This window comes from Phalacrocorax carbo, chromosome 6 (genome assembly GCF_963921805.1).
Source record: "Phalacrocorax carbo chromosome 6, bPhaCar2.1, whole genome shotgun sequence".
NCBI lineage: Eukaryota > Metazoa > Chordata > Aves > Suliformes > Phalacrocoracidae > Phalacrocorax > Phalacrocorax carbo.
The window spans coordinates 11,485,635-11,509,772 of record NC_087518.1 but is presented as its reverse complement, the minus strand read 5'-3'; the positions used below and the strand labels follow the sequence as shown (position 1 = coordinate 11,509,772).

Genomic DNA, 24,138 nt, shown 5'->3' with positions numbered 1-24,138 from the left:
ATTTCAGTGTATAGATGCTGATGCACCACGGCATTTTCTTGGTGGCTTCTGTCTGGATGTAGGAAGACTGCTATTAGGTTGCCCTAAGTCTTATCCTCTCTGGGCTGAAGAAGCTCAGCTCCTTCACCGAGCGGGCCTCTTCTGTACTGGTGTGAACTTAAATTGCATGTGTAACTGCAGTGATTAAGGAATTCTTTTGCTTTCTCTTTGTCTTTTGGCCTGGTCTACTTTGGATGCACATGTTCCCATTGTATGGCAGGGCCCAGATGCTTGTCTGGAATGGCACATACCAGCTCAGGGCAGGAGTAAGAGCAGTTACCTTGAGACAAGTGGCAAGTTTCATACTACTGCTTTCTTCCTTAAGACCAGTGTTCTGGCTGACCCCTTTAAGAACGCAGCAGACAAAACGGTAATGTGCCAGTGTTTTAGAAGGGTCCCCAAATCCATCTTTTGAGTCAATACAAACAGGGTCCAACCAGATTTTGAGAGTCAGGTAGTGTCAGTAAACAAATCTTAATCCTTGATCACGTATACAGAGAAAAGGAATACTCTTGGAGGTACTTGGACTAATGACAGGTTTATATTGTAGGATACTGTTCCCGAAAAAACAGTTACTAAGCCAGCTCCAGCAAAACCCTCCAGGCCCCGACCAAAAAGTCGCTTCTCTCGATACCGGACCAGTTCAGCACAAAGACTGAGAAGGCAGAAACAAGCCAGTTCCCAGCAAGCTGAACTCGCACAGGCTGTCCCAGAGGAAGGAAGCACTGCCAGCTTGGTAGCCCCAACAGACGTCAGCAATGTAGAAGGTCCAGGAGAAGGCAGACAGTTGGCAGGATCTGACCCAGCTGCTATCCTCGCTGCAGGATCTCAGTCTAATCGAGCTGCAGTAAAGTACCCCAAAACTAAAAAGGTAAATATGATTGAGTGTTCAAACTGGGGAGGGGAAACAGAGGTTTTGTTTGGCCTTTGGGCTCAGGGGAAACAGTTCTTCAAAACAGAATTGTGTGACTTTTGCTGTATTATTTGTGCTATAGTGGCTAAGAGCCCTCATCATGGTTCAGAACCTGGCTGCTCAGCCCTGTACACACAAAGATCAGAAAAAGAAATTAGCTGATCTTTACAGCAAGTCTACATAGACCTTAAATACTGGCAGTGTGGTACAGGTGCAACAACAGGAAGGGTCTCACTTTTGGGTGTGGCAAAAAGTATAGAAAGAGACAAATTATACAGCTTTGTGTATGTGGGAAGAAACTGATTCCAGCTTGAGGAGCCCTGGGAGAGAAGGGTTGGAGGGGCTTGGCAACATAAGGAGTTCGGCAATGGAGGCTGAGCCCTGTGCGAGGGAAGCAAAAGGCAGGTGTTTTAGTACTCGTGTGGAGGGCAGTGAGTGGCCTGGGAGATGGCTGGCAAAGACCATGAGGACAACAAGCTGTGTTGTTCCTGCAGGGGAACAAGGTACTAATAGAAAGAAGGGGGGGAGCTGCTGTGTTTGGATCTATGAACAGTAAGCTAGCAAAAGCTTTTGGCAGCAGCATGCGAAACTGCTTGTTACAACTCTGGGGTAGCTGATAGTTTGAAAAAGAGCACTTCGAAAAAAACACTTTGAGCTTTTGAGCTCAAAAGAAAGTATGTTTATTGGAAAAGTTTGGATGCGTATGATCTCAAGAAGTTTTCTGTGTATTCCTGGTGTCTTAGGAGCAAGGAGGAAAAGACTGTCAACCAAGAAAGTTACCTTAAATCAAGCATCATAGAGTTGTAGTGAGACTTGCTTTAAAAAAAAAAGCCAACAACAAAACCACCTTGAAATAACCAGGGTGTTGCATGTTGTGAAGGATAGCAAAACAAAGGTTCTCTTGAGTATACCAGCAAGAGAACAAAGAGAAGTGGAGCCATTATGTAGTGAAGATCAGCTGGAATTTAAGAATAGATTTAGAATGCCATAAAAATGTGTTTGGTGTGGGAATCTGGCAATATCTTTTTGGGATGGGGTGGGATGGCAGGCTGGGGGGACAAAGTAGAAGAGGCTAGCTTTCAGTTTAGAATTGAAGACCAAGAGGGAATGTGACTGTGGACTACAGTGTGCAAGCTGGGAGAAACTTGTAAGGGAAAGGAGGAAAAACTGTAGAAGCTAGCAGGCAGCTGCCACATACTGGGTATAAATTAGCCATTAATGTCTTTAGGCTTGCAGCTAGAAACTAGTTTTGGACAAGGTGGTCAAGTCTTGGGAGAACCTTCTTATAAGATTAAGGGAGCATAAAATCGACTACTTCTGTAAAACAGGATTACCTGTTGCTGTGCCTGTAACAGATGAGAATTGGATCTGACACAGGAAGTCCTGGCTGTGTTCCTTCCTGTTGAGGAGGAGAGAGGTTTTAGCATGTGGGCTAATCTGAGCATTGCTTCCCCATACACCTTTGTGCCATATTGCCTTTCTTCTTCACCTATGCTAGTTGCATTGACATGTGTTTGTTCTCCTTCAGTATCTTGTTACCGAATGGCTGAATGACAAGGCAGAAAAGCAGGAGTGTCCTATTGAATGCCCTCTGCGCATTACTACAGACCCAACAGTTTTGGCAACTACCCTAAATATGTTGCCAGGTCTCATCCACTCCCCGCTAATTTGTACCACACCTAAACACTACATTCGTTTTGGTTCACCTTTCAACCCTGAGAGACGTCGAAGGCCCTTTCTGTTGGATGGAATTTACAGCTCCTGTAAAAAGGTACGTTTGCTCATGTCTTACCTTCAGGGGTTGTAAGCTTATCAAGCTCTTACTGGCACCCTCGTAAAGTTGTTGTCCTCTTTGAACCTCTTTCTGTGTATTCCTGCTGAGCTGACCTTGTGGTGTGTTGATGCAGTCTCCAGGCTATGTCATCTGACCCTCCCCTACCCAGGGTTCAGGCTTCATCCTTGCCTTTTACCATGGTAGAGCAACTGTTCTGTGACTGTCCTCTCAGAAATGCGTACACTCAAATCTGCAGTGGCTGTTTATTATCCAGCATATGCAATTCAAGGAGTTCTAATTGTTGCCCTTAATGTTTTATGTTGCTACTTTCACAGTCAGAGGACGGTTGGCATTGTGGGGATAGGGCAGAGTTGCAAAAGGCGTCAAGAATACAGTGCCTTTGTCAAGATCCATTGTCTTCGGAGAGCCTTTGTTGTTTAGTAAGGCTCTGAGTTTGCCTGTTCACAAGAGCAAGCCCACAGCTCTTTTTTGGGGATCATAAACTGTCTATAACAGATAGTTGAGGCCGTGCAGAAAGCCTGAACTGAGCCCAGCTGAGGGCTTCATTCCTCCAGAGATGGTATGTGGCCAGTAAATGCTAGCATTTACCCATCTGCAGGGAAACAGTAGTTCAGGTTAGTTAGCTCAGTCAGATTTCTATCAGAATCCATCTTGCCTATTGCCTGTCAGCTTTGCTCAGAGGCTTTTCCAGTTCCTCTGTGATTACCTGAGAACAGTTTTATGGAAATTCTTTCTGATCTTCCAGTCTTGCTAGCTTTCAAAATCAGGTACCATGTCCTGGTTTCTTTGCCTTTCTCTGAGGAAGTTTTTCCAGAGACAAGCTTTGGACTTACTGACTTACTGTTTCCACCTTCAGCAATTTGTTGTCGTGCCCCAACAGGCACTTACAAAAAGAAGTTAAGGGCTCTCTTGGTTCATATATACTTATATGAACAAAACCACGTTTGTTTCCATGTGCCTGGGCAATCTCCCCATGCATCTTTAAACTGAGAACTGCAAGGTTTGAGCAGCTTTTTTTGAATCTTAACAGTGTTTTTGAGCCTCAGGGAAAAGAGAAGCATCCAGAGCAAAACTGGCAGAGTTGTTCTGAGTTCTCTGCTTGGTGCATTTGCTGTACAACTAGCCAGCAAATCACAATTCGGTGAAAACTGTCATCATGGAACAAGTCTTCCAATCTCTTGCTACATTTGGCTATTTTCTAGTCATATGATAATCCTCACTGCTGGAAAGGGAATGGACTGGTCCCACTATGGATGACATCCATTTAGTCCACATCTTCCCTGAAGCTGAGTGTCTGCAACTGGATGTTGTGTTGCAGCTGGGGCGTTTTCAAAGCAGAAAGTTGCTCTGTGTCTTGTAGCCTGCACCCTTTTTGTGCATCCCAGTATGAAGACTGAGTTTTCTTTATCAGGTTGATTTAAAGTTGTGTTCATTTAACAATTTACTATGTTAGAACAACCCATTAGTTTTCTAGACTGTAGTTTTTGATGTGGTTGTTTCTGGCTTTATATGGTACGTTGTTCTAGCCTGTGCTGAGCTGTGTGCTGTTTTTCCCCATCCATTTCCCAGTTTAGTAGGAAAATCTTTAATATTGTCTTCTAGCATGTTTTTGTTTCTCCCAGGTTGGTATAATCTGTAAATTTAAATACACTGCCCGTTCTGTTATCTAAAGAAGCAATAAAATAGTGAAAGCTTCTCTGTGTCCAGAACAGATGTTGCAGAAAGTAATTTTAACCTTTTGTAAGTAAATAATAGATAACTGTTCCAGTTAAAGGTTTCATCCACTTTGTAGGAGTTCCCCAGCTTTTTAATGGAAAACACTTGGTAGCATTTGGTAGTTTTTATCACCAGCAGTCTGGAGATGTAGAAAAAGTCTGTCTCATGTTCAGGAATGTTTAGAAAACTCTTACAGCTAACCGAGGTCTAGAAATGGTCCAGAACTTGGTGACATTGCTCTCTCAAGACCTGATCTTTCTGCCCTGTGTGCTTCTGACTACTCAGTCAGGAAGGTTGATTTATAAAGGCTGTTGAAATAGATCACATATTTTCTTGGATTGTCAGCAGGCCTCTTGCTTAAACTACTGAGGACTGTGCCAAAAAACCTCAGCTGATGATCTCAGTTTGCATCCAAAGCATGCCAGTGTCTTACTGAACTGTATAACCTGCTCATGTTAATCACGTGTTGCATAGTGACTTGGCTGTCAGATCAGATGCCACATCTGAGGTAGCAGCGCTCCAGACTGGCCGGCACTTCTCACTTTTCCTGGTGGCCGCAGTGGAATCCATTGAGTTATATTTGAACAGAGAAGAAGCGTCGCTGTACAGTAGTGAAGGCCATCAAAATAGATCCTGTCACCTGCTCTTCATCCTCACATTGAAGTTTTCACTTTGAGGATTGTGGCCACCGAGTTTCTGATGCACTTTCATGATAGCTTTGAGGAATCATAAGACACATACATGTATCTCTAATAGGATACATATTGCTGGCACGCAGATGAACTCTGGATTACTGAAAGGTAAACTTGTGATTTTAAACCTCTCTGGGAGAAGAAAAGGCTGGTAAAGTTGAGTCCCTTGGGTAAACTACACAAATGCAAATTACCATTTGGTTTTTCTCAGCAGTTTGTTGTCATTTTACTGAATCGTCTGGGTGTCTTCCCTAATATTATGGCAGTTATTTTTTATACTAAAGTAAGCAAAGGCTTCCTGCCTGCCACCAGGAGTCAGTTTGTGTCAAGATACAGGGCTACCACACCCACTGCAGCAGCTGATTTGCTGAGACTTCAGTTCACATTCATTTGCATGAGATGTGAGACATTCTTTATGGTCCCTGTTCAGAAGACCACTGTGACTTCTATCTCCTGTATTAGTAGCTGAAGAAGTAGTTTGCCTTTATTATTCTCCTCTTGTTTTAGCCCCCCTTGAAAGCTGCTGCTTGTACTTTATCAAATTTTTTTGCTCTTTGTCTCTGACAGCAAGCGCAGTCCTGGAAGAATTGTGACGTGATTAAACTCAGACCTTTCTCTGCTGGAATGGTTAGAGCAGAATCTATGTAAAGCTCTAATATTCCTTAGTGGAGCTGGAGGACAGTGTGTTTGTGCTCCTGGACAGGAAACAACTTTTTTGCAGAAAATCAGGGTTTTAAGATAGTTCATCCTATTTATCTCCCTTTTCTTTTAATTAAGATTGCTTTTAATAGTTTTAGCTGCCAGAGTTTTGCATTTTATCTATTTATAATTTGCTCTTTACTTATCTTTGTGTTATTGCTGAAGACTGCTGATCCGCAGAATACATCTCATCAAGAGCACATAGTCAGCCCCATCACAGTAGGTGGTAGACTCAGTGCTAACAGCTGTGTTCTAACGGGTTCCTGTCTGAGCGCATGCGAAGGAGGTAATATCAGTGTTCTGAGCAGTCTGCCGTGCTGCGCAGAAGTGTAGGAGTTTGAGTACATCCTGCAAGATTGCATGGAAAGTACCAGAGGGGTTGCACGTTTATGTAGTCTCGTTCTGTTTCAGCGCTGGATCAAACAAGCCCTGGAAGAGGGGATGACTCAGACCTCACCAGCTCCACAAGAGAACAGAACCCAATGTCTATACCAAAGTAACGAGCACAGCAGTTCTTCCAGCATCTGCAAAGACGACACAGGTAAGTGCTTAGCACCATCCAGGGCAGCACGGGCACTTGAGTGCAATTGGGGAAGCTGCTGAATAACAAAGGCAGCTGCATAAGATGACATCTTAACGTGTACTGCTGCTTGATGGCACAGCTTTATGGCAAGTGAGAATGTTACTTTGCCATTCATTCGAATTTCTTCAGACCCATTCTAGTTTGAGCATTTGTAAAGTTTCTCAGTATTTTCCTGTGAAAAGATAATCACTTTATCTTGCATCATCAGTCTCAGTACCATGTGATCATTTGTTCAATAGAGGGGAAAAAAGAGGACTATCATCTCTTCAGCAGGATGCTGTTAGAGGGACAACTATATCTGCTGGCTGTAGGAAGATATAGGAAAGTCTCACAGGCACGTATGTAATAAGTGAATCATTAAGTAAGCCTCAAAGATGGAGAAGCTAAAAATCTGTGATTAAAGCAGCAGAATGGTTAAATATTGTGTCTGAATCTTTCTACAGAGAAAGAGGGTGAAGATCTGCCCAGTCAGGGGTCAGTCTTCCAAGGACGGCAGACAGGAAGCTAGACAGCACACAAATAATACAGAATTGATTGTTGAAAAGTTAGATGAATAAGAAATGAACACAGTGCCAGAACCAATAAATGCACGTCCCTGAGCAAGACCTGAAGAAGCAAACAACTGAACTGCAGAATTTACTGAATACTGTTTGGTTTTGTTCTGTTTTGTGGGTTTTTTTTTTTGTTTGTTTGTTTTTTTTAAACGGAGCATCAAAAAAAGATATTTTAAATAGGGGTAGGCCTGGGGGAAAGCCATTAATCCTTTGTGGGAGTGAAATGTGTTTGGGCTGTATTGATGTAGCCTGTAGGGAACTGTTAGACTCAGGTAATGCAAACTGAGCTGTCTGTTCATAGCAGTGCCAGTGACATGTCCTTCTGACCCCTCTCCTCTCTTTATCCCTTTGTGGCTCCCTTTCCCTACGTCCCTCTTGTGCTTACTTTCTTCTAGTTGAAATATTTTCTTTCCTTGTTCATTGTATGTTCCTCATTATGTATTGTTGTTATCAGTATCTAGACACATCTCAAGACTGGTGTAAAAGTACTTCAGTGGTACTTAATTTTTAGAAAGCTTTCGTAGTCGCATTGGAGATTCATGGGTTCCAGTTGGGCAGGGAGTAGGGGGAAGGAGACAGTGTGTGATCTGTACACAGTTAATGGTGCAGCCCTATCCTCAGCTCAGTTTGTTTTTTCAGACCTGCTGAGTCCCCTGAAGAAATGGAAGTCTCGCTACTTGATGGAGCAGAATGTTAAGAAGTTGCTGAGGCCACTGTCTCCCGTCACCCCTCCGCCTCCCATCCCTTCAGTTCCTGGCTCAGTGAGCCCACAGCTGGCTACACCCTGCTCATCCCTGCCAGGAGAGGAGGAGAGTCGCAATGGTTATGGCGTGATGTTCTCACCAATTCCTTCTCTAGCTGCTAGTCGCTGCAATACTCCACTACAGTTTGAGGTAATTCTGACCGGGGACTGGGAATGCTAAAAAGAGAGGAACTGGAATATTTGCAGCAGTGATAACACTAGGGACACCTTACTTTTTGAGTATGTGACTATATTCCTGAGCAGCATCATAGGGTCAGACTGAAGAGCACTGCTGGCTTTCTCCTCTACACCACTTCTGGCCAAATCTCCGGCTCTGTTAAAAGTCAAACCTTGCTGCAGCTCTGCCTTCCCTCACTTCATAGCTATCAGTAACATTAGTGTAATTCCTTTCTCCATTTCTGCACAGCAGCTCCCAAATTTTGCAGGCTTTTCAGGGTTCTTTAGTCACCTTCCCCGCTTCAGATCTCTGTGCCAGCGTGGCTTCCAAAGAGTGCAGCAGTGGTCCACTTCTTAAAGGCTGTTTGACATCCTCAGCTCCTCTTTCCCAAAACAGCTTTCAACAGTGCCAAGTTTGGTAGAAATACTTTACGTCCGCTTCCACTATATCCTTTGGTTTTCCTTTCCCTTGACTGGGTAGAAGGAAAATACCTCATACCTTTCATTTCTTGACAGTTTCCTTCTGCAAAAAGTTGCAGAAGTACGGAGCAGGCTCTGTGGGTGCTTTCCCTTGCTCTAAACTCTGTGGGAGAGTTATCAGTATCCATCCAGCTACGACCTTCCACTTTGTGTTGCTGCTCTGTGCCTGTGAACAGGGATCATGCTGTTTGCAATTTTAGTTTTATTTTCTAGTATTGCTTATTTTAATTTAAAAAAACAGAGCTCTTCAGGCTGGCTGCTCACACTCTGCCATTTAAAACCATTTTAAAAAAATACTGTGCAGTGGCAGACTGCTCTGTACTAGGGACTATTTTGCAGGAATCCATCGTCTGTTCTGCAACAGGGCAAACAGTCCTTTGTGGTACTTTTAGCTTAGTGTGCTTTGGATTATTTTCCTCACAAGCCTTTTCTTGTAAGCTGCTTGAGAGGCAGATCTGTAGAGGTTAGCAGGGAAGACTGTGGAGCACTGAGGAGAGAGGTGAAAGACTCTTTCCGGCAGAGAGCTTGATTGGAAGTGATCTTTACCTTTGCTCTGGGTGAGGTGGCAGGTCAGGGCAGTGTTGCCACGGACCTCCCCAGTTTAGTCACTGGTTTCCTGTCCCACCTTAGTGTTAGTTATTTCTGTTGCCATGTGTAAGACATGGGAACCCTGGATTTCATTGGCCATCTATACATACCTTCCTGCCCCTTTTACATGTTTTTCTTGCCTCTAGTAAGAGTCTTAACAGCCTGGTAGAGCATAGGCTTCTTTGTTTAAACTTTTGTATTTCCCTCAATGCAGCTTATTCAGAACACTTCTATTTCAGTGTCATGTCTGTTTCATTTAGTTATTGTTAATTCTAACTTGAGTGAATACAGCTCACCTTTAAAGCTTTATACCTCAGTCCTGTGGCACTGTAGGAAGAGAAAAGAAAGATTTTTTTTGTTTGTTTTCTAGTATAAAGTCTATGAAAGTTCACTATAGTGTTCAAGGGATCTTAGTTGCCTTTTGGGCACGATCAGGCTTTCCATTTCTCCCGAGTTCTCATACTAAATGCCATAAATGGCTTTCTCTGTATTTCATGGTGCAACCTCTGTATCTGACAGCATCAGAAATACAAAGAATAAGTTGCTGCTTTTCTTAACATTTATGTGCTCTGACTTGGGTATAGCATGAAGCATAGTAACCCAATCCTGTCTCTGTTCTTCCAGGAACTTGAGAAATTACTTAGCCGACAGAGTTGCCATCCAGACTGGGACTGGTTCCTGGGTTACTCTGTGTTTAGAATAGCCATTGCTAACCTCTGTACTTGTTTTTTAATTGTCTTTTATTTTGTTTCTTGACTTTTTAAGTAGATAACAAGATGCTTTTCTCTCCTTCAGAACGTGTCCTCCCCTGAGAGTTCCCCTGCGCATAGGCCTGAGTCCATGTCACCCGAGGTAGTTATCACACCGTCTCAGTTGCATTTGAGGCCAGGAGCATCTGTGCTTTTGTGTGTATGAGAGGCTGTGGTGGGAGGAGAGGGATGGGAAGTGCAGAGGCAGCTGGGAATAAGGGTGGAGCATCAGTCACAATAAGGCTGAGCAGAGTTTTCAGGGTTATCACAAGAGAGCAAGCAGATGGAGTAGTGGAATTCATTAGTCACTTGTTGACACTGGTGGGAAACAGGCAGTGTGGAGACCTGGTATGTCTTGGCTACTGATGTGAAGGCAAAAGGTCTGGGGACCCTGGAAATACCATAATCAACTTCAGCCCTGGCCCAGCAGATCAGTGGTGTGTATTTTTTACTCAGTAGCACCAAAATGACTACGGGGGAAGAAAAGGGAAAGCATTCACTAGGAGTTTTGACTTATGAGGACACAGTGGGGCCTGTGTCTGAGCACCTGACCTGCTCTACTCAGCCTTGATTTATCACCTGTTCACCTGCAGACTTAAAATGTTGAGGAGATGCCAGAAAGTATTACTTTGTTTGTCTGCTGGCCTGTTGTAAAATACTCATATTTTACATGGAAGTACCTCGCACAGAGATTGCTTCATAGTAGAAAATACGCACTCATCTCCAATGTGGCAGGTTACTCGGAACTGTGATACAGCAGAGGAAACATTCTCAGCAGCAGCAGTCAGTAGGACAGAGCTGGTGCTTGGTGCTGCTCTGTTTTTCCCTAAGCGCAATAGTCCTGCAAAGAGGATGAAATTGTGTCAGTTATGCTTATTGTCTGAGATCCTGACATATTAACATGGTGAGGGAGACGATTATGCTGTTGCCCTGGAGGTTTTTTGGCACTTAAAGTAGATAAATGGGTATACCATTGTGTCAGTGCCTAGTGCTCCAGAAACTGTGACAGTGCAAAGATGATGCCATTACGGTTTTGTTAGAGAATAAAAATGTAGAAATGCCGTATAAATTAAATGAATGTACTATTGTTAGAGATTTCCAAAGCTCACAATAAGTGAAAACAAATGGCTTGGAGGTCCTGGGCGTTTTATTGTTAGGAAGTTAGTAGTGGCTGACTTGGGACAGTCAAGAACTTGGCTAATAAAACAGCAAATGGACAGCAGATTTTTTTCTGTTCTCTCCCCTTAACAAACCTAGCTAGTACTATATGTTAACATCAGCTTGGGACATATGAGGCAATTGAAAAAGCTGGGTTTTCTTCATTGACTGCCCAGAGATAGTGCTGAGCCTTAGCCTCTGCTGCAGTAAGACTGCTAAAGAGGAAGGGGCATGTCGTACTGGACAGCTAAACTGGTTATTATTTAGTCTCAGTCATTCCCCTGTAGAATGAGCAGAACAGTGCAAGAAGGGACCAAAGGGGTGATCAGAAAGGAACTAGAAAGCAGTAAGCTAGCACCGTACAGAGTACTTTCTGACTGTTTTTCTCCCCAACCTTGCCTGACCCTTCTCCTGACTTCCCACCCCCCTCCTATATCCTTCTGGGATTTTCCAGCTCTGCCTCCGATCTGACCTGGATATGAAGGGTGGGTACCTGGATTCCAGTGCAAACACCTGCCCAGAACGACCATCGCTGCTCAGCTTCGGATCCTCTGATCTGACTCCACAATCCTCCATAAACTCTACTTCAGAGATGAACTTCCCAGGGAAAAGTGGGGAAGCACAGATGCTGCTACGAAGCTCTGATCAGGCTTTTCGGACAGAGTTTAATTTAATGTATGCCTTCTCCCCATTGAACGCTATGCCACGTGTAGATGGGTTGTTGCGGGGATCTGCTCCTTTGGGAGAGAGGAAGCCAATGAATTCGGAAGCAGGATGCTGCAGCTCTCCTGCCGAAGGATATTTCAGCAGACACGAGTCAGGGCTGCTTAAAGAGACAGTGCATGGATCCATGTCTCCCTGCAGCGAGAAGGCTTGTGAAGGCGTCAGATCTGCTCCCCAGAATCCACCACAAAGGAAGAAGGCAAGTATTCTTGTAAAAGAAACTCTTAAGATTTCAGGAACCTGAGCAGGAACAGTGGGCTCCATAGGAAAGAGAGCAGAATAAACTAAAATGTAGGCTGAGCAAGTAATCCAGGAGTCCAGTGCCTGGATGAAGAGAGTCTAAAAGTTGTTAAAAGAGAGCAAGCTACCCTTTAGGCAAGATTTTGATGTGAGAGGTGGAAGAAAAACCACAATGAAAACACTATTCTGGGAGCACGGAAAGGAGAACATAATGCTTAGAGAGCTTTCATAAACAGTTTTTAAACTGAGACAAGACCCAAAGCAATAACTCAGTGCAACTGTACTGCTTGGTGGAGGTGTTATTTATCAGGATGAAAAGGATCCTTCCTAGGAAAGATGGTCTACTGTTTCAAAAGAAAACACAGGCTCATTATTAGAAGGTATTAGAACATTTCTGTTAATATGGAAACATGGCAACATTGCAAGAAAAGCAGATGAAGTTTGTTACTTAAAACCTAGCTCTTTGAAATTAGAACCACAGGAACATTATTTTTAAAAAAGCAAATGTTTATTGGTTGCTAACAGCAGGCCAGTGACCCTAAGGGGACTAAAAGTGAGTGAAAATGACAAATCAGGAGTTGCTATGATAAAACTGGGTACTCGGGACAAATAAACATACGTTTGTGTGGTTGCTTTTCCTATACTTGGGTTTTACTGCCAGTGTGGTAACTCAGATCACTTGTATAAGTGTCCAGCCAGGTGGAATATCTTATTTCTATTCCATTTCTGGAGGATTTTGATTTTTCATTTGGTTTTCTTTTAAAGTTACATTTATGTTAAAACCTTCATAAGTTGAGTTACTTTTGGAAACATCCTGTTCAAAGCCTTCTGTACAAGCATTGAATCATAGCTGATGAATTCTTCAGCAGAGCTGCCTTCTGTGAGTACTTCATGGGGTCTGCCTCATGATAACTCTTAAGGGAAGGTACAGTGACAGGTAAGTGCTCAGCTGGAAATACTTGCGTATTTCTGGTTCTGCTGTCCCTGTGTTATGCGACTGCATTATCTGGGACCTTTTGGTCTGTGCCTTTGACAAACCTGAGACTGCTTTGCACAAAATACATTATACCTTTGCTAAAAGTAATTTATTTAGGTGATAGTGCTGGAAGGTTGCAATACTGGCTGCTGAACCGCTGTAGTAGGAATCTGCTCTAAGCAGGTTAAAACTCTGTGCAAGGCTTTAGCAGGTGTTTAGTGTTAATGTGGCTGAACTGGTACGGGTGAACAGGAGTCTCAGAAGATACCAGTTCTGTGAAGGAGGCTCTTATTCTCTGGTTTTGAGATGTACAGATACTGATACATATTTTATATACTGTCACAAACCAGAGGAAAGGAGTGAAGGGTGTTGAGAGGAGGATATAGAGGCTTGATGCTTGAATATGCAAGCATATACTGAAGCAATGTGAAATCCCAGATCGTTAGAGAAGTAAACTAGCTGGATGTTTCCACTGAAATATTGGTCATAAAGAGTAAAACGTGGGTGAGCATGGCAGTCGATGAGTGGTCCACATTTGTACCATTCAGCTCTCTTTCCAGAGTACCTGCAGATTCAGGAAGATTTTGTAATCCCAGTATACCTTTTAAAGTTTTACCTACAAACCAGAGAAATAGATTTTTAAAATGGTGTGTGGGCATGTTCCTCCCCCTATCCTAGTCCACTGCATTCCCTGACTCATGGCTCTGTTTTTCTCTTCCAGGTATCTCTACTAGAATACCGCAAGCGGAAACAAGAAGCCAAGGAGGGAGGCGATTCAGTACGATGTACAGGGACTCCTACCCGACAGGGCAGCAGCAGTTCTGTGACTGACACAGATGGCAACAGCCTGCCAGGCTCTGTAGTACGAACCCCGTCCTCCCCACAAAGTGGCTTCTCCCCTTCACATCCCTCCCTGCCTCATGTAGAGGACATCAGCCCACCAGACTCAAGGGGGGCTAGTTCCTCAACATCACTCAGCAAATCCCAGGAGAGCATCAGCAGTAGGTGGTGAGTGTTTTCCTTCCAAGCAAGTCTGAGATTGCTCCACAGAGAAGGACCAAACTGTCTAGGGGGCATTTCCATAACAATAAGTGCAGCTGGATGGATTTTGTCACATCTCTTGGCATTGTTCTCTTTCATAATTGCTAAACAACCATGAAGGATACCAGCAGCCTTCTCAGCCTGCCCTTTAGTTTTTGGTTTAGATATCAAAAATCTGTCTTGAAAGATATGAAGTTAAACAGTTGTCTCTCTCTTCCACCAGCTTGGTTTGAAGGTCTTACTCTTGTGATGAGAATTTGACCCAGGTCCTTTCTTGCTGAACCTCCACCCTGTTTGAACACGTGTGATATTAAGTCAACTCGTATTCAGAAGGAAAGCTAGCAAATTTTCATGTGAGGAGCAGGCACAGTGAAACTCCAGCTTCCCTAATGCCTTGCACATATAGCTTGAAGAGCAGTTACCAGACTGCAGTTGATGGCTTATCAAAGGCATGGAAAAAACCACCTTTATCATGTTACCATGAGAAGGTTTGATAAGGGGAAAGGCTGGTCTTCAAAAACTTGAACCTGATAGTAATGTCTGGTCCAGAAAATTAAGTACTGCAGCACTGAAATGCAGTGTGTTGTGTTGTAGTGTCAATGCAGTGATGGTTAGGGTGTTCTACTGATTGGAGCGATGTAATACACTGGCTCTGCTGCTTTGTATTCAAGTTCAGTTCGTGGACACATTAAGAAAGGCATACCTTCCTTAATGCTGATTCTCCATGTATGCAGCTGTGTCACTGCTCATGTAATGCAGGGGGGTGGCAAGGGAAGAGATGCTAAGCAATGCTGAAGGTAGTGAGAAGTGTGAATTATGTATTTAAAGTGCTTGAGAAGCGCATTGTTTTGGGTGAATTTGCAGGAGTAGTAATATCTGCTTGCTTTCTTTTTCCAATCTTCCATTACTCTTCAAGTGGACATTTATAGAAATAATTGGCCTTGTACTGCTCTGACAGTACTCTGTCTACCAGGTGACCTTCTGCCAGATGTCAGCACTGGCCACAGCTGAGGCCATCAGCTGATGATTCTATGATAATCACTATTTTATAATCAAATATTACTCTGTGCAAGTGTTTATCACATGCCCTCCTCCTCCTGTGCCACTTCCTTCTGCCTGCAAAAGGGTGAAAGAAAAACGTAGCTGAAAGAAAAAAAAAAACTAGTTTGAGGTGAGGTGTCAGTGTGGCAACCTTGCTGTAGTATGATGTTTTATGTTCTGTGAGCTTCATCTGCTGCTCCTCAGCAGGTGCTCTGGATTCAGTTTCTCACACGGTTCGTGAGTATTGTGTGGGAATAAAGATCATATTGTTACGGGCCACTGGATATAAAGTTGAAACCATGCTGATACAGTTTGAAATGGATTAAGCAGATTTGCTGCCTTTTAAATTCTTGTTCTTCTGTGTTTTAATGGGCAAGGCTAACGAACGTACAGTCCCCTTCTACTTTGAAAAAATATACTAGAAACTGCATGTTACTGGGTTAGAGTTGTGACTCAATTTCATCTTTAACTCTGAGTGCTTACATTTTAGATACATTTCCAGACATTCACAATAATATATTAGGGACAGAAGAAAATGGTGGGAACTAAAATTACGTGCCTTAATTTTTAGAGTTGTCCAGATTTTTGATGAATTCTACAATATTTGCCAATAGCTTTCATTTAAAAAAAATTAAGTTTCTGTCTCTTTCAGTTGCCAAGATACAGCCATCACAATGTAAACAGATGTGCTGCTGCCCAGTAAACCCAGCCTTGCAGAAAACTGTCTCCAGCAAAACAATAGCAGCAACGAAGGTGTGAATTCACCCCCTCACCCCATTCACCTCCATGAGGTGTCAACTCTGGCCCCTTCTCCCTTCTGCTTCAGTGAGGGGTGAACTTCAATGTCTGGACTATTTATTAAAAAAAAAAAGCTGATGTAAAGCACAGTTTTTAATATATCTTCTAAAAAGAAAATTACATACAGAAATCTGATAGTATGGTGTTAAGCTGCATGCTTACATGGTATGCAGTGCATTTAATATTATATTAAAGATTTAAATTCAAGCATTTTTAAGGCGCGTCTTCTTCAGTGTCTAGGGTAAAGGCATTGTGAATACCTGATGAAGGTGCTACTATCATATAGGTTAAAACACATTTCTAAAGAGATTTGGATGGTCCTGTGCATGCTAGATTGAATATTGACCCAGGCAGGGGTCTGGGGTTTGGCTGTGGCTCCGTTTTCCTTTCACAGATTGGCTTTAGGAAAGCCACTTCACTTCTGTGTTCACCCTCAGACTAGACACTTGTAATATATAATGGAACAAGATCTAGCACTAATCTCGAGCGGAGAGTTTTCACATGACAGAATAAATGGGACAAAGTAGCATTAATGGGCAAAATGGCCAACCTTAGCTCTGCTCCAGGAATGTTGCGTTATCTGACTGTACTATCTTGACACTATATTATCATAAAGGTATGGGTTTTGCTTCTCTTTAGTTTGAATAAAAATAATCAAAGCAAAATAACTGCATCTAATTTTAAAACAATACCAGGATTTTAAAAATGCTGTTGAATCTTGAAACAATTTTTCTGGGAGAATGTGTCCTGTAATCAGGTGATCTACTGAACTGGATGTTTATACCATGTTTTTGATAAGAGTAAAGATTTTGTATTTCTGAGGGCAGTGTTATCATGGTAGCCAGTGACTGGAGTCTAAAATCCCACAGGAGGCTATTTACGTTGCAAAAGCAGTTCAGAAGTTTATTCCTCATCTGTCTAGAGAGCTGGTCGTCTCTGATCCCTCCCTCCTGTGGCAGGGGTTTGCATTTGCACTAATGTTATACCAGTGAATTTAAGCAAAAACTTGAACCTGAACTGTGATTATACCAAGGACCCCAGAGCCCCCTTGTGCGTTGGTCATGTTGCTTTCGGCTGCGTAATGGCAGTCCTCAGCTATGACTGGGTTTTTGTTTCAGGATGGTCCCAACGTCAGTGGAGAGGCTTCGAGAGGGCCGAGGCATACTCGAAAAGGTGCTGCGAAGTGGTGCAAAGGTGTCCCAGAGAAACGAATCCTCACCTACCTGTGACAGTGCTGTTGAGAGAGATGCAGGTAGGAAGATGGAACTTTTCAGCATTTGGTTGGTGGGAAATGATGGGCTCAGATAACTTTGCAGACTTGTCTATGAAGTTAGTTGTGCCTTCATCTTTAACGTTATCAATGCTTTATGAGAGCCTTCTGCAAACCGTACTTTGTTATTCAGATATTGTCTGAGCAATATCGCTCTTCTGTTAGGCCTGGAAGACCTCCAGATTTCTCCAGGGTTTGGATTCAAGACTACCTGTGACTTGGCTCTGGCAGCGACAGCTTCTTTGTCCTTGGGCAGATGGGTTAAGCAGCATTGCCTCAATTGCCCCTGTGTACTGGGGATAAAAGCGCTATCATTTAATAATTCTAGTTGGCTGAACATCCAGAAATATGTATTACCACACTAAAATGCAGGTGTAGGCTTTAGGCAGTGCAAGAACTAATTTAGCTTCCAAGCCTTACTTCAGCTCTTTTTGAAGTTACCTGATTCCCTGAGTGATGATATTTGTCAGTTTTGTGAAATTCTTACTGAGATTAATTCAGTTGTGCTGACGTTCCTTTCTTCGCTGAGTAAAGCGTTGTCCTCACCAGGTAGCATGCAGGATCAGTGAGCATTTGTAACTTGAGCTGAAATTATGCCCCTTTTTATCCATCTGTGGTCTAAAGGAGAGATATGGCTTTCTGTGAGAGGGACAGGGCACTTTATCATGGCCCAATTTCTCAGCTGTGAGATGGAGTTATTTTTCTTTTACTTATTCGGCAGTCTCTGTTGAACATGGTTGTTTTTCTCTGACAGATAGTGCCCTCAGAACCCTTGGGACTTATCAGGATGGATCATCATCTTTAAATAACTTTGTGTGTTGCCATCAGCCTCTGCTTCCTCATAGCTGAGAGCTGTCATTAGAGACTCCTGGCCGATACAGTTACAGCTTGCTGATGATCTGTCATAGGGATCTGAATCTCTCTGGAAACCAGAACCTAGTCATGTGGTGTTTTAGACATGGAAAGACTAGAGCCTCTAACCCAGGCTAGCACAGAGCACCCTTTGGGTAATTCAGCAGCAACAACAACTTTTGCCTTTGAGGTATCTCATTTCTGAGCATTTTAGGGCGAGTAGGTATTTACTTCACCCCAGATCAGACTTTTTCCCCAGTTGCAGTAAGGTGGTTTTGGGAGCACTTTCTGAAAACTGGCCTCTCGTTTGGGGTTTTGCTATTTTTGTACGCTAAGCACATCTCTTCTCAGTGCCTTTTCTATAGGTGGTCTTGAGAGGGAATCCTCTTCCCTATCAGAAATTTCACTGGTTTCATGGGACTTCACTGGGAGCCTGTGTCCTGTCTTTCTCATATCAGTGGGCGTGGCTTTCTTGGTGGTGTTTTTTTTAGAAGGGGAAGCAAAATCCAGACTCACAACAGGCCTTCTGCCCACTGTAATCTGTATGACTCTGGCTCTTCGGTCTCACCCAAGACTTAGGCTGGAGTTAGGCTTTTAGCTACATTGATCCATTCTTCTTCCTCATTACATAATACCCATCCCACTCCAGGATGTGAAAACTTAATGCTGTAGCTGACAGAATTCTTTCTGTCTCTTTCATCCCAGTACAGCAAAATATTTTTTTCTTCTTTTGCATATTCTAGCAATTTCTTCAGTAGCTTGTTTGGATTCTTGGAGGCACCTTCCCTCCCCTAGTTGCTGGTCTGCTTCTTAGTGAAGCAGTGGCTGAGTCCCTGCCATTCTTGGTATCACCTGTAGGCATTGTGAAGATACATGTTTACTTGATGCTGTTACAGATAATAATGTGAAGGAAGCTAAAAACCCCAAGCTTTGATGATTTGCAGATGGGACATGTAGGAACAAAGTGGAATTTGTGTGCATGCCACACTCATGAGTATTACAGCTGCTCTCAGTTAAAGCTGTCGCTTCATCTATGCTTTAGATTGACACAGGCCAGTTCTGCCCAGAAAAGCAGTCTGCTTGATGTCCCTCCTTGTGCAGGTATTAAGAAATGGGGAAGGGAAGTGTTGGCTTTGTCTTTCTTAAGTTTACATAATGCAAATTCAGGAAGCTTATATTTTATTGACACCTTGTAATTTAGAGCCTGTCAATAGTCTTTAACCTGTCAAGGTGGGGGTTTTTTGTGAACAGGCACTGCCAATGCAGTCCAGCTGGTGTGCCTGGCCCTTTAAGACACAATTTCTTCCACAAATCTTTAGATTTCTTCCGATTCTCATACTCCTGTTAATCACAATCTCCTGGGTCGACCAGTTAATGTTTTCTGTGCATGACTGCTTAACAAAACTTGAAGTTTGGGGCTTGTTTTGCCTCTCTTCAGTGCAGTATTTGGAATGTCACCTACAGCAAACAGCTACTTGCTGCATCAGATGTAGTTTCAGAAGATGGAAGGTGGCACAGGGCATGTGCTGGAAGCTTTACATCCCGGTCTCTGTGCAGGTCCTGTGCCCTGAGGAAGAAGGCTTCTGAACCTTAACAGCAGACAAGACAACTCCATCCAGATCCCTGTTTAGCTAAGCCAGGAACCGTGATGTAGCATGGAGAGGACAGCCGCAGCAAAGCCATGGGCATGGCTGACACTGATGCTCATGCCAGTGCATCTGGTGCAAAGCCAGACCTGTCTGGCAGAAGTACAGAGCAGACTAAGGCAGCGTATCCTGTTTCATGACTGAGACACGGCTGTCATATAAATTTGATACTAATACCAGCACTATTTCACCAAGGCATTTCAAACACAGCTGCTGAGAATCCCTGAGATGCTGCAGATAAACAGCTCTGTCTCATTAGACTGCAGCATGACTCTGATGTGAAATCTTCGAGTCCCACCATTTTCACTCCCTCCTAAAGAAAGCACAATCGCCAGCTGTAACCCCATGGTTACAGCAGTGGCAACTGAAAAACACGTGACAAAGTGGCTGGGTCACTTGCAGTAAGTACTTCTTGCCTACCCTAGTTCAAGTTCAGTTATTTAGTAGGACAAGAAGCTCACCCACCCTCTAAGATACAGGTGCTAGAAAGGCTTGCCCTGTCAAGAAGCAGCTTATTCCTCTTGATCTCTCAGATAACTAAGGTGGATCACTGTGTACTGTGCTGCTGTTACCCCTGAAACCTCAAAGCACTTTCATCATCTTGCCCTGTTTCCAGAATTGGCATTTCTGAGGTCTAAGAGTCACTGCGTTCGGAGCAGCTCAGTTGACTTGTAAAGCATAATCCCCAGAATGGCAGCAGGGGTGCTGTCAGCCTTGGCAGCACAAGACTTCAGTCTTCGATAGTGTCTGGATTTGCCTTTGATGAAAACCTGCAGCAGGATCCTGCTGACAGCCGTCTAAGAAGAGACAGTTCTACCTCCCCAGCTGTAACTGCAGCCAATGTGGGTTCCTATGACCAAGGCCGAGCGGAGAGCTGCTGAGGCCTTAAACTGTCTTCTGTCTCTCATATCCTTCTGGAAAGCCAAGGGAACACAAGCTGTCTATGTGGTGTCACCAGGTGCGGCTGTTCAGATAGGCTGGCCCAAGGCAGGTGAGCTTTGTGCTAAATCAGAGAGAAGCAGCAGTTCCTAATGTGTGTAACTGATTTATGCATGTTAAGGTTTTCCAGTTGCCTGTTGCTAGGGTTCTTCAGCTTCTGAAATGTTGACGGCTGGAGGGAGCTGCTCTTGTCTCAGCTGTAGCTGGGTGTAGAACAAGACAGCTGGGGTGTGTGTAGGTGTCTTTTGAGCGGGGACTGCTGTGGCCTCAGTCCAGAGGGTAAGGTTTAACATCTTGCCTGTACATTGCAGACACAGCAGAAGGAGACACTCCAGAAGCCCACAAAGGACCAGCAGTTTACAGCCCTTCTCGATACAGCTACCAGGTAAATTCTTTCCTGTATTATCTACCCATTCTGAAATACAGCTTTTAAGAGGGTTGGGGGGGAAGAGAAGACTGATCTTGTCAATACTTAGAAATATCTAAAGGGTAGGTGTCAAGAGGATGGGGCCAGAGTCTTTTCAGTGGTGCCCGATGACAGGACAGGGGGCAATGGGCACAAATTGGAACACAGGAAGTTCAATTTAAATATGAGGAGAAAACTTCTTTACTGTGGGGGTGCCAGAGCAGTGGCACAGGCTGCCCAGGGAAGTTGTGGAGTCTCCTTCCTTGGAGACATTCAAAACCTGCCTGGACACGGTCCTGTGCCCCCTGCTCTGGGTGTGCCTGCTCAAGCAGGGGGGTTGGATGAGATGATCTCCAGAGGTCCCTTCCAACCCCTGCCATTCTGTGAAACTGGGTTTGGCTGCCAGTTACTCCCAATGCTGCTACACTAAGCACCTTTGGCATGAGAAGGCAGTAGGAAACAGGGAAGTCAGTCTGATGTGTGGTTTTTGTTGTTTTTTTTTTTCTTCCCCCTCCCCACCGACTTGTTCAGCTCCTGCAGTCTGACAGTCCCCAGGCAGAATCACAGACCCTTCTCCAGCAGAGTTCCTCCCCCTACAGAGGACACCTTACTCCATCTCCTGGGTACAGCTATCGAGCAGCAGCACAGAGGACAGGTCACAGCCTCTCTCATGGTTCCTCAGAAACATCCCTCTCCTCCACCTCGTATTCCAGCCCTGCCCACTCGGTCTCCACAGACTCCTCTGCCCTGTTTACAGGGAATTCGGGGTATTACAGCAGCCAGCAGCACTCTGGCAGCATCAGCAGCAGCCTCCTGAAGAAGAGCTCCCCTGCTGCTGCCAGCCCAGCGCAGCAGACGGCTGTGGACTCTCTTTCCTCCGAGTCAGGCTCCCAGCCCTGCACAGGCACGTCAGGCTCCACCTCCGCTTCCCAAAGTGCTAGGTCACTACAGTCAGACTTGCGGACTATCAGTCTACCGAATTCTGGGCAGTCTGTTCTCTACCAGGGCTCCCGGGGGGCAGTGATTTCCAATGCACAACACTATCCACACCGCGGGGGAAGCAATGTCCATCAGTACAGACTGCAGCAGCTTCAAGGTTCTGGAGTAAAGACTCAAACAGGACTTTCCTAGGGCTGCCTGGACTCCAGGAGGACCAAACTGCCCATAGCTCCTTCCAGTCACCTCTGGAAGTGGCTCCTGGGCCAGTGTTGGGAGCTTGCCCCTGATGCTGGGGTGCCAGGGGTCAGAGGCTGAGGTCTGAAATGCACGGGTGAGGTTTGTGAGCAGTATTGGCCTCTGGCCGTGTAGGAGAATGCAGATTTCTCTGAGGCAGAGACTGTAGCAAAGCCGTTCCCTGACTTGTGGGTACATTGCAAAAAAGAAAAAAAAAGAAAAAAAAAAAGAAAAAAAAGAAAAAAAGAAAAAAAGGCAAATGGTTCAAGTGCAATGACTGTGGTGCAGCCTCTGTCTCTGTCCGTGCCCATGGCCATAGTCACTCATGCAGTGCGGACATCTTTTTGAATACGAAAGCAGTTTAAAGAAAACGTTGGGGGAAGTTGAACTCCAATCCCAAAGCTCTCTTTATAGGTCAGGTTCTCAGTGCGTTCTAGGGAGGGCTTTAATCCGTTACGATCATTCCAGTCACAAGCAGACGAGCACACACCAGCTGCCTTTGGGCCTGGGTTATGACTGCCACGGTCGGAGCTTTTTCCAGGACAAGAGTCTCCGCAAATGTGAACTAGCACGGGGCGGGGGGTTGGAGTGCGTGTGCCTGTCGCTGCAAAGGATCAGGATGCACTGTTGCGTGCTGCTCCGACAGGGCGCGATCGCCGCGTCCGTCGCAGGTCTGAACGGGAGCATTGCTGTGGCAGCGCTGCCACGTTGCCACCATGCCGGGGGGAGCCTCTGGCTGCCGGTGCACAGACACACTGGGGGCAACCGGGGGCCTGATAAGCGAAATGGCGCTGCGGCGCGTGTGGGGCCGCCTGGCCAAGGAGCAGGGGCTGCAGACGGGGTGGTTAGGTGTTCAGCAGGGACCCTGGTCTGTGCTGAGCCAGGCGCGCCCTGTGCAGTGCAGGGTGTCTTTCCCAGCTGCCCTCGCACGCCGAGTGTGGCAGCAGAGCCAGCCCAGACACAGTGCGCTGTCTGTTCAATTCCATACGATTGCCAGCTTCTTTCTCACTTGTTTACTGTAATATCGGGCGTGTTTTTATTTATCTAATTTTATATTCAGTTATAACCATAGTAGGTTAGCTAATATACGACAGGTGTCATCCCTGGTGCTGCAGTGGAACTTCTCCTTTCTCTTGGATAACATAATGCTGTGAGTCTGTCTCCCCTGTCTTTTCAGATGCACAGTCTTCTTCCTTTTTTTTTAGGACTGTTACAGGTTTCTCTAATTCACAACTGAAATCAGGTGTTTGTTCAACCTAGGGGAGACTTTTAAAATATTGAAACAAAGAGTAACTTTCTCACACTGTCTGGCTGTGAGCGTGTTGGGATGGAACTTGTCACCCCGCAGTTGGGTGTCTGTATACTGTATAAAATAGGTGTAAACTTCACTCGGCTTAGCCCTGGGGGTGCAGCCTCCCCTTCCGTGCTCTGAGCAGCACGGGGCAGGCAGGCTCTGCCCTGCCAGGGCAGCAGGAGGCGGCCAGGGGGGCCCTGCCTGGAGGCTCTGGCACCTTTGGGCACAGCAGGGGGGCAGGAGGGGAGGGACCCTGGAAAGCTCTTGGAAAGGTGGGGGCTGTAGCTTCTTACTCTAGTGGAGTTTTTACACCATGCTGTAACATTTGAACTTTCACAAGAGATGTAATAATTTTGATAATAAAAATACTTAACTTGAAAACCAGTATTTTTGAAAGTCCCTGTTTCCTTACCGCCTTCAGCACTGGTGCCCAAGTCATGGGGTGAGGGGGGTGCGCATTGGTCTCTCCTCCCTGTCCCTGGAGGGTAGATGAATCCCTGCAGGAGTGGCCCTGCAGAGCTTCCCTTTTGCCAGCACTTCGGGTGAAGCCAGGGGCTGCTCCGGGAGCCGCCATTCCTGGGGAAAGGGAAATTCCCAGAGCCTCCTAGCTGGTGTTGTGAGATTGTGGCTGCACTGCTGCTCTTCTCCTTGCTCAAGCTCATTTGAGGAGGAGATGGGGTGGAGGATGCCCCCTGCACTACTATATCCACTTCAAAACCTGTTTTCTGGTGTGCTGGTGCCCAGGGCTTTTGGTTTTGATCCTGCTTGCCTTTTCCTTAGGAAGCCTGAGATGGGCTGAGCCTGGAGCAGGGTCACCCAGGTGTGCCAAGTGCTGATCCTCAAAGCCAGCACAT

At 44.9% G+C, this 24,138-nt stretch overlaps 1 protein-coding gene across 6 annotated transcripts in view; it reads left to right on the top strand.

Moving 5' to 3' along the window:
- The window catches only part of SETD5 (SET domain containing 5), a 69,084-nt gene extending 45,416 nt beyond the window's left edge, over positions 1-23,668 (top strand). For 3 of the 6 annotated variants that reach the window (XM_064453659.1, XM_064453658.1, XM_064453657.1), the window contains 10 exons: positions 590-910; positions 2,481-2,723; positions 6,266-6,395; positions 7,631-7,884; positions 9,774-9,830; positions 11,340-11,807; positions 13,546-13,832; positions 16,823-16,956; positions 20,723-20,796; positions 21,349-23,668. In XM_064453659.1, the coding sequence (XP_064309729.1) occupies positions 590-910; positions 2,481-2,723; positions 6,266-6,395; positions 7,631-7,884; positions 9,774-9,830; positions 11,340-11,807; positions 13,546-13,832; positions 16,823-16,956; positions 20,723-20,796; positions 21,349-21,948 (2,568 nt within the window). In that variant the 3' untranslated portion in view covers positions 21,949-23,668. The other 3 variants (XR_010373305.1, XR_010373306.1, XM_064453660.1) reach the window with 3 other exon arrangements.
- The last annotated feature ends 470 nt before the right edge of the window (positions 23,669-24,138 follow it).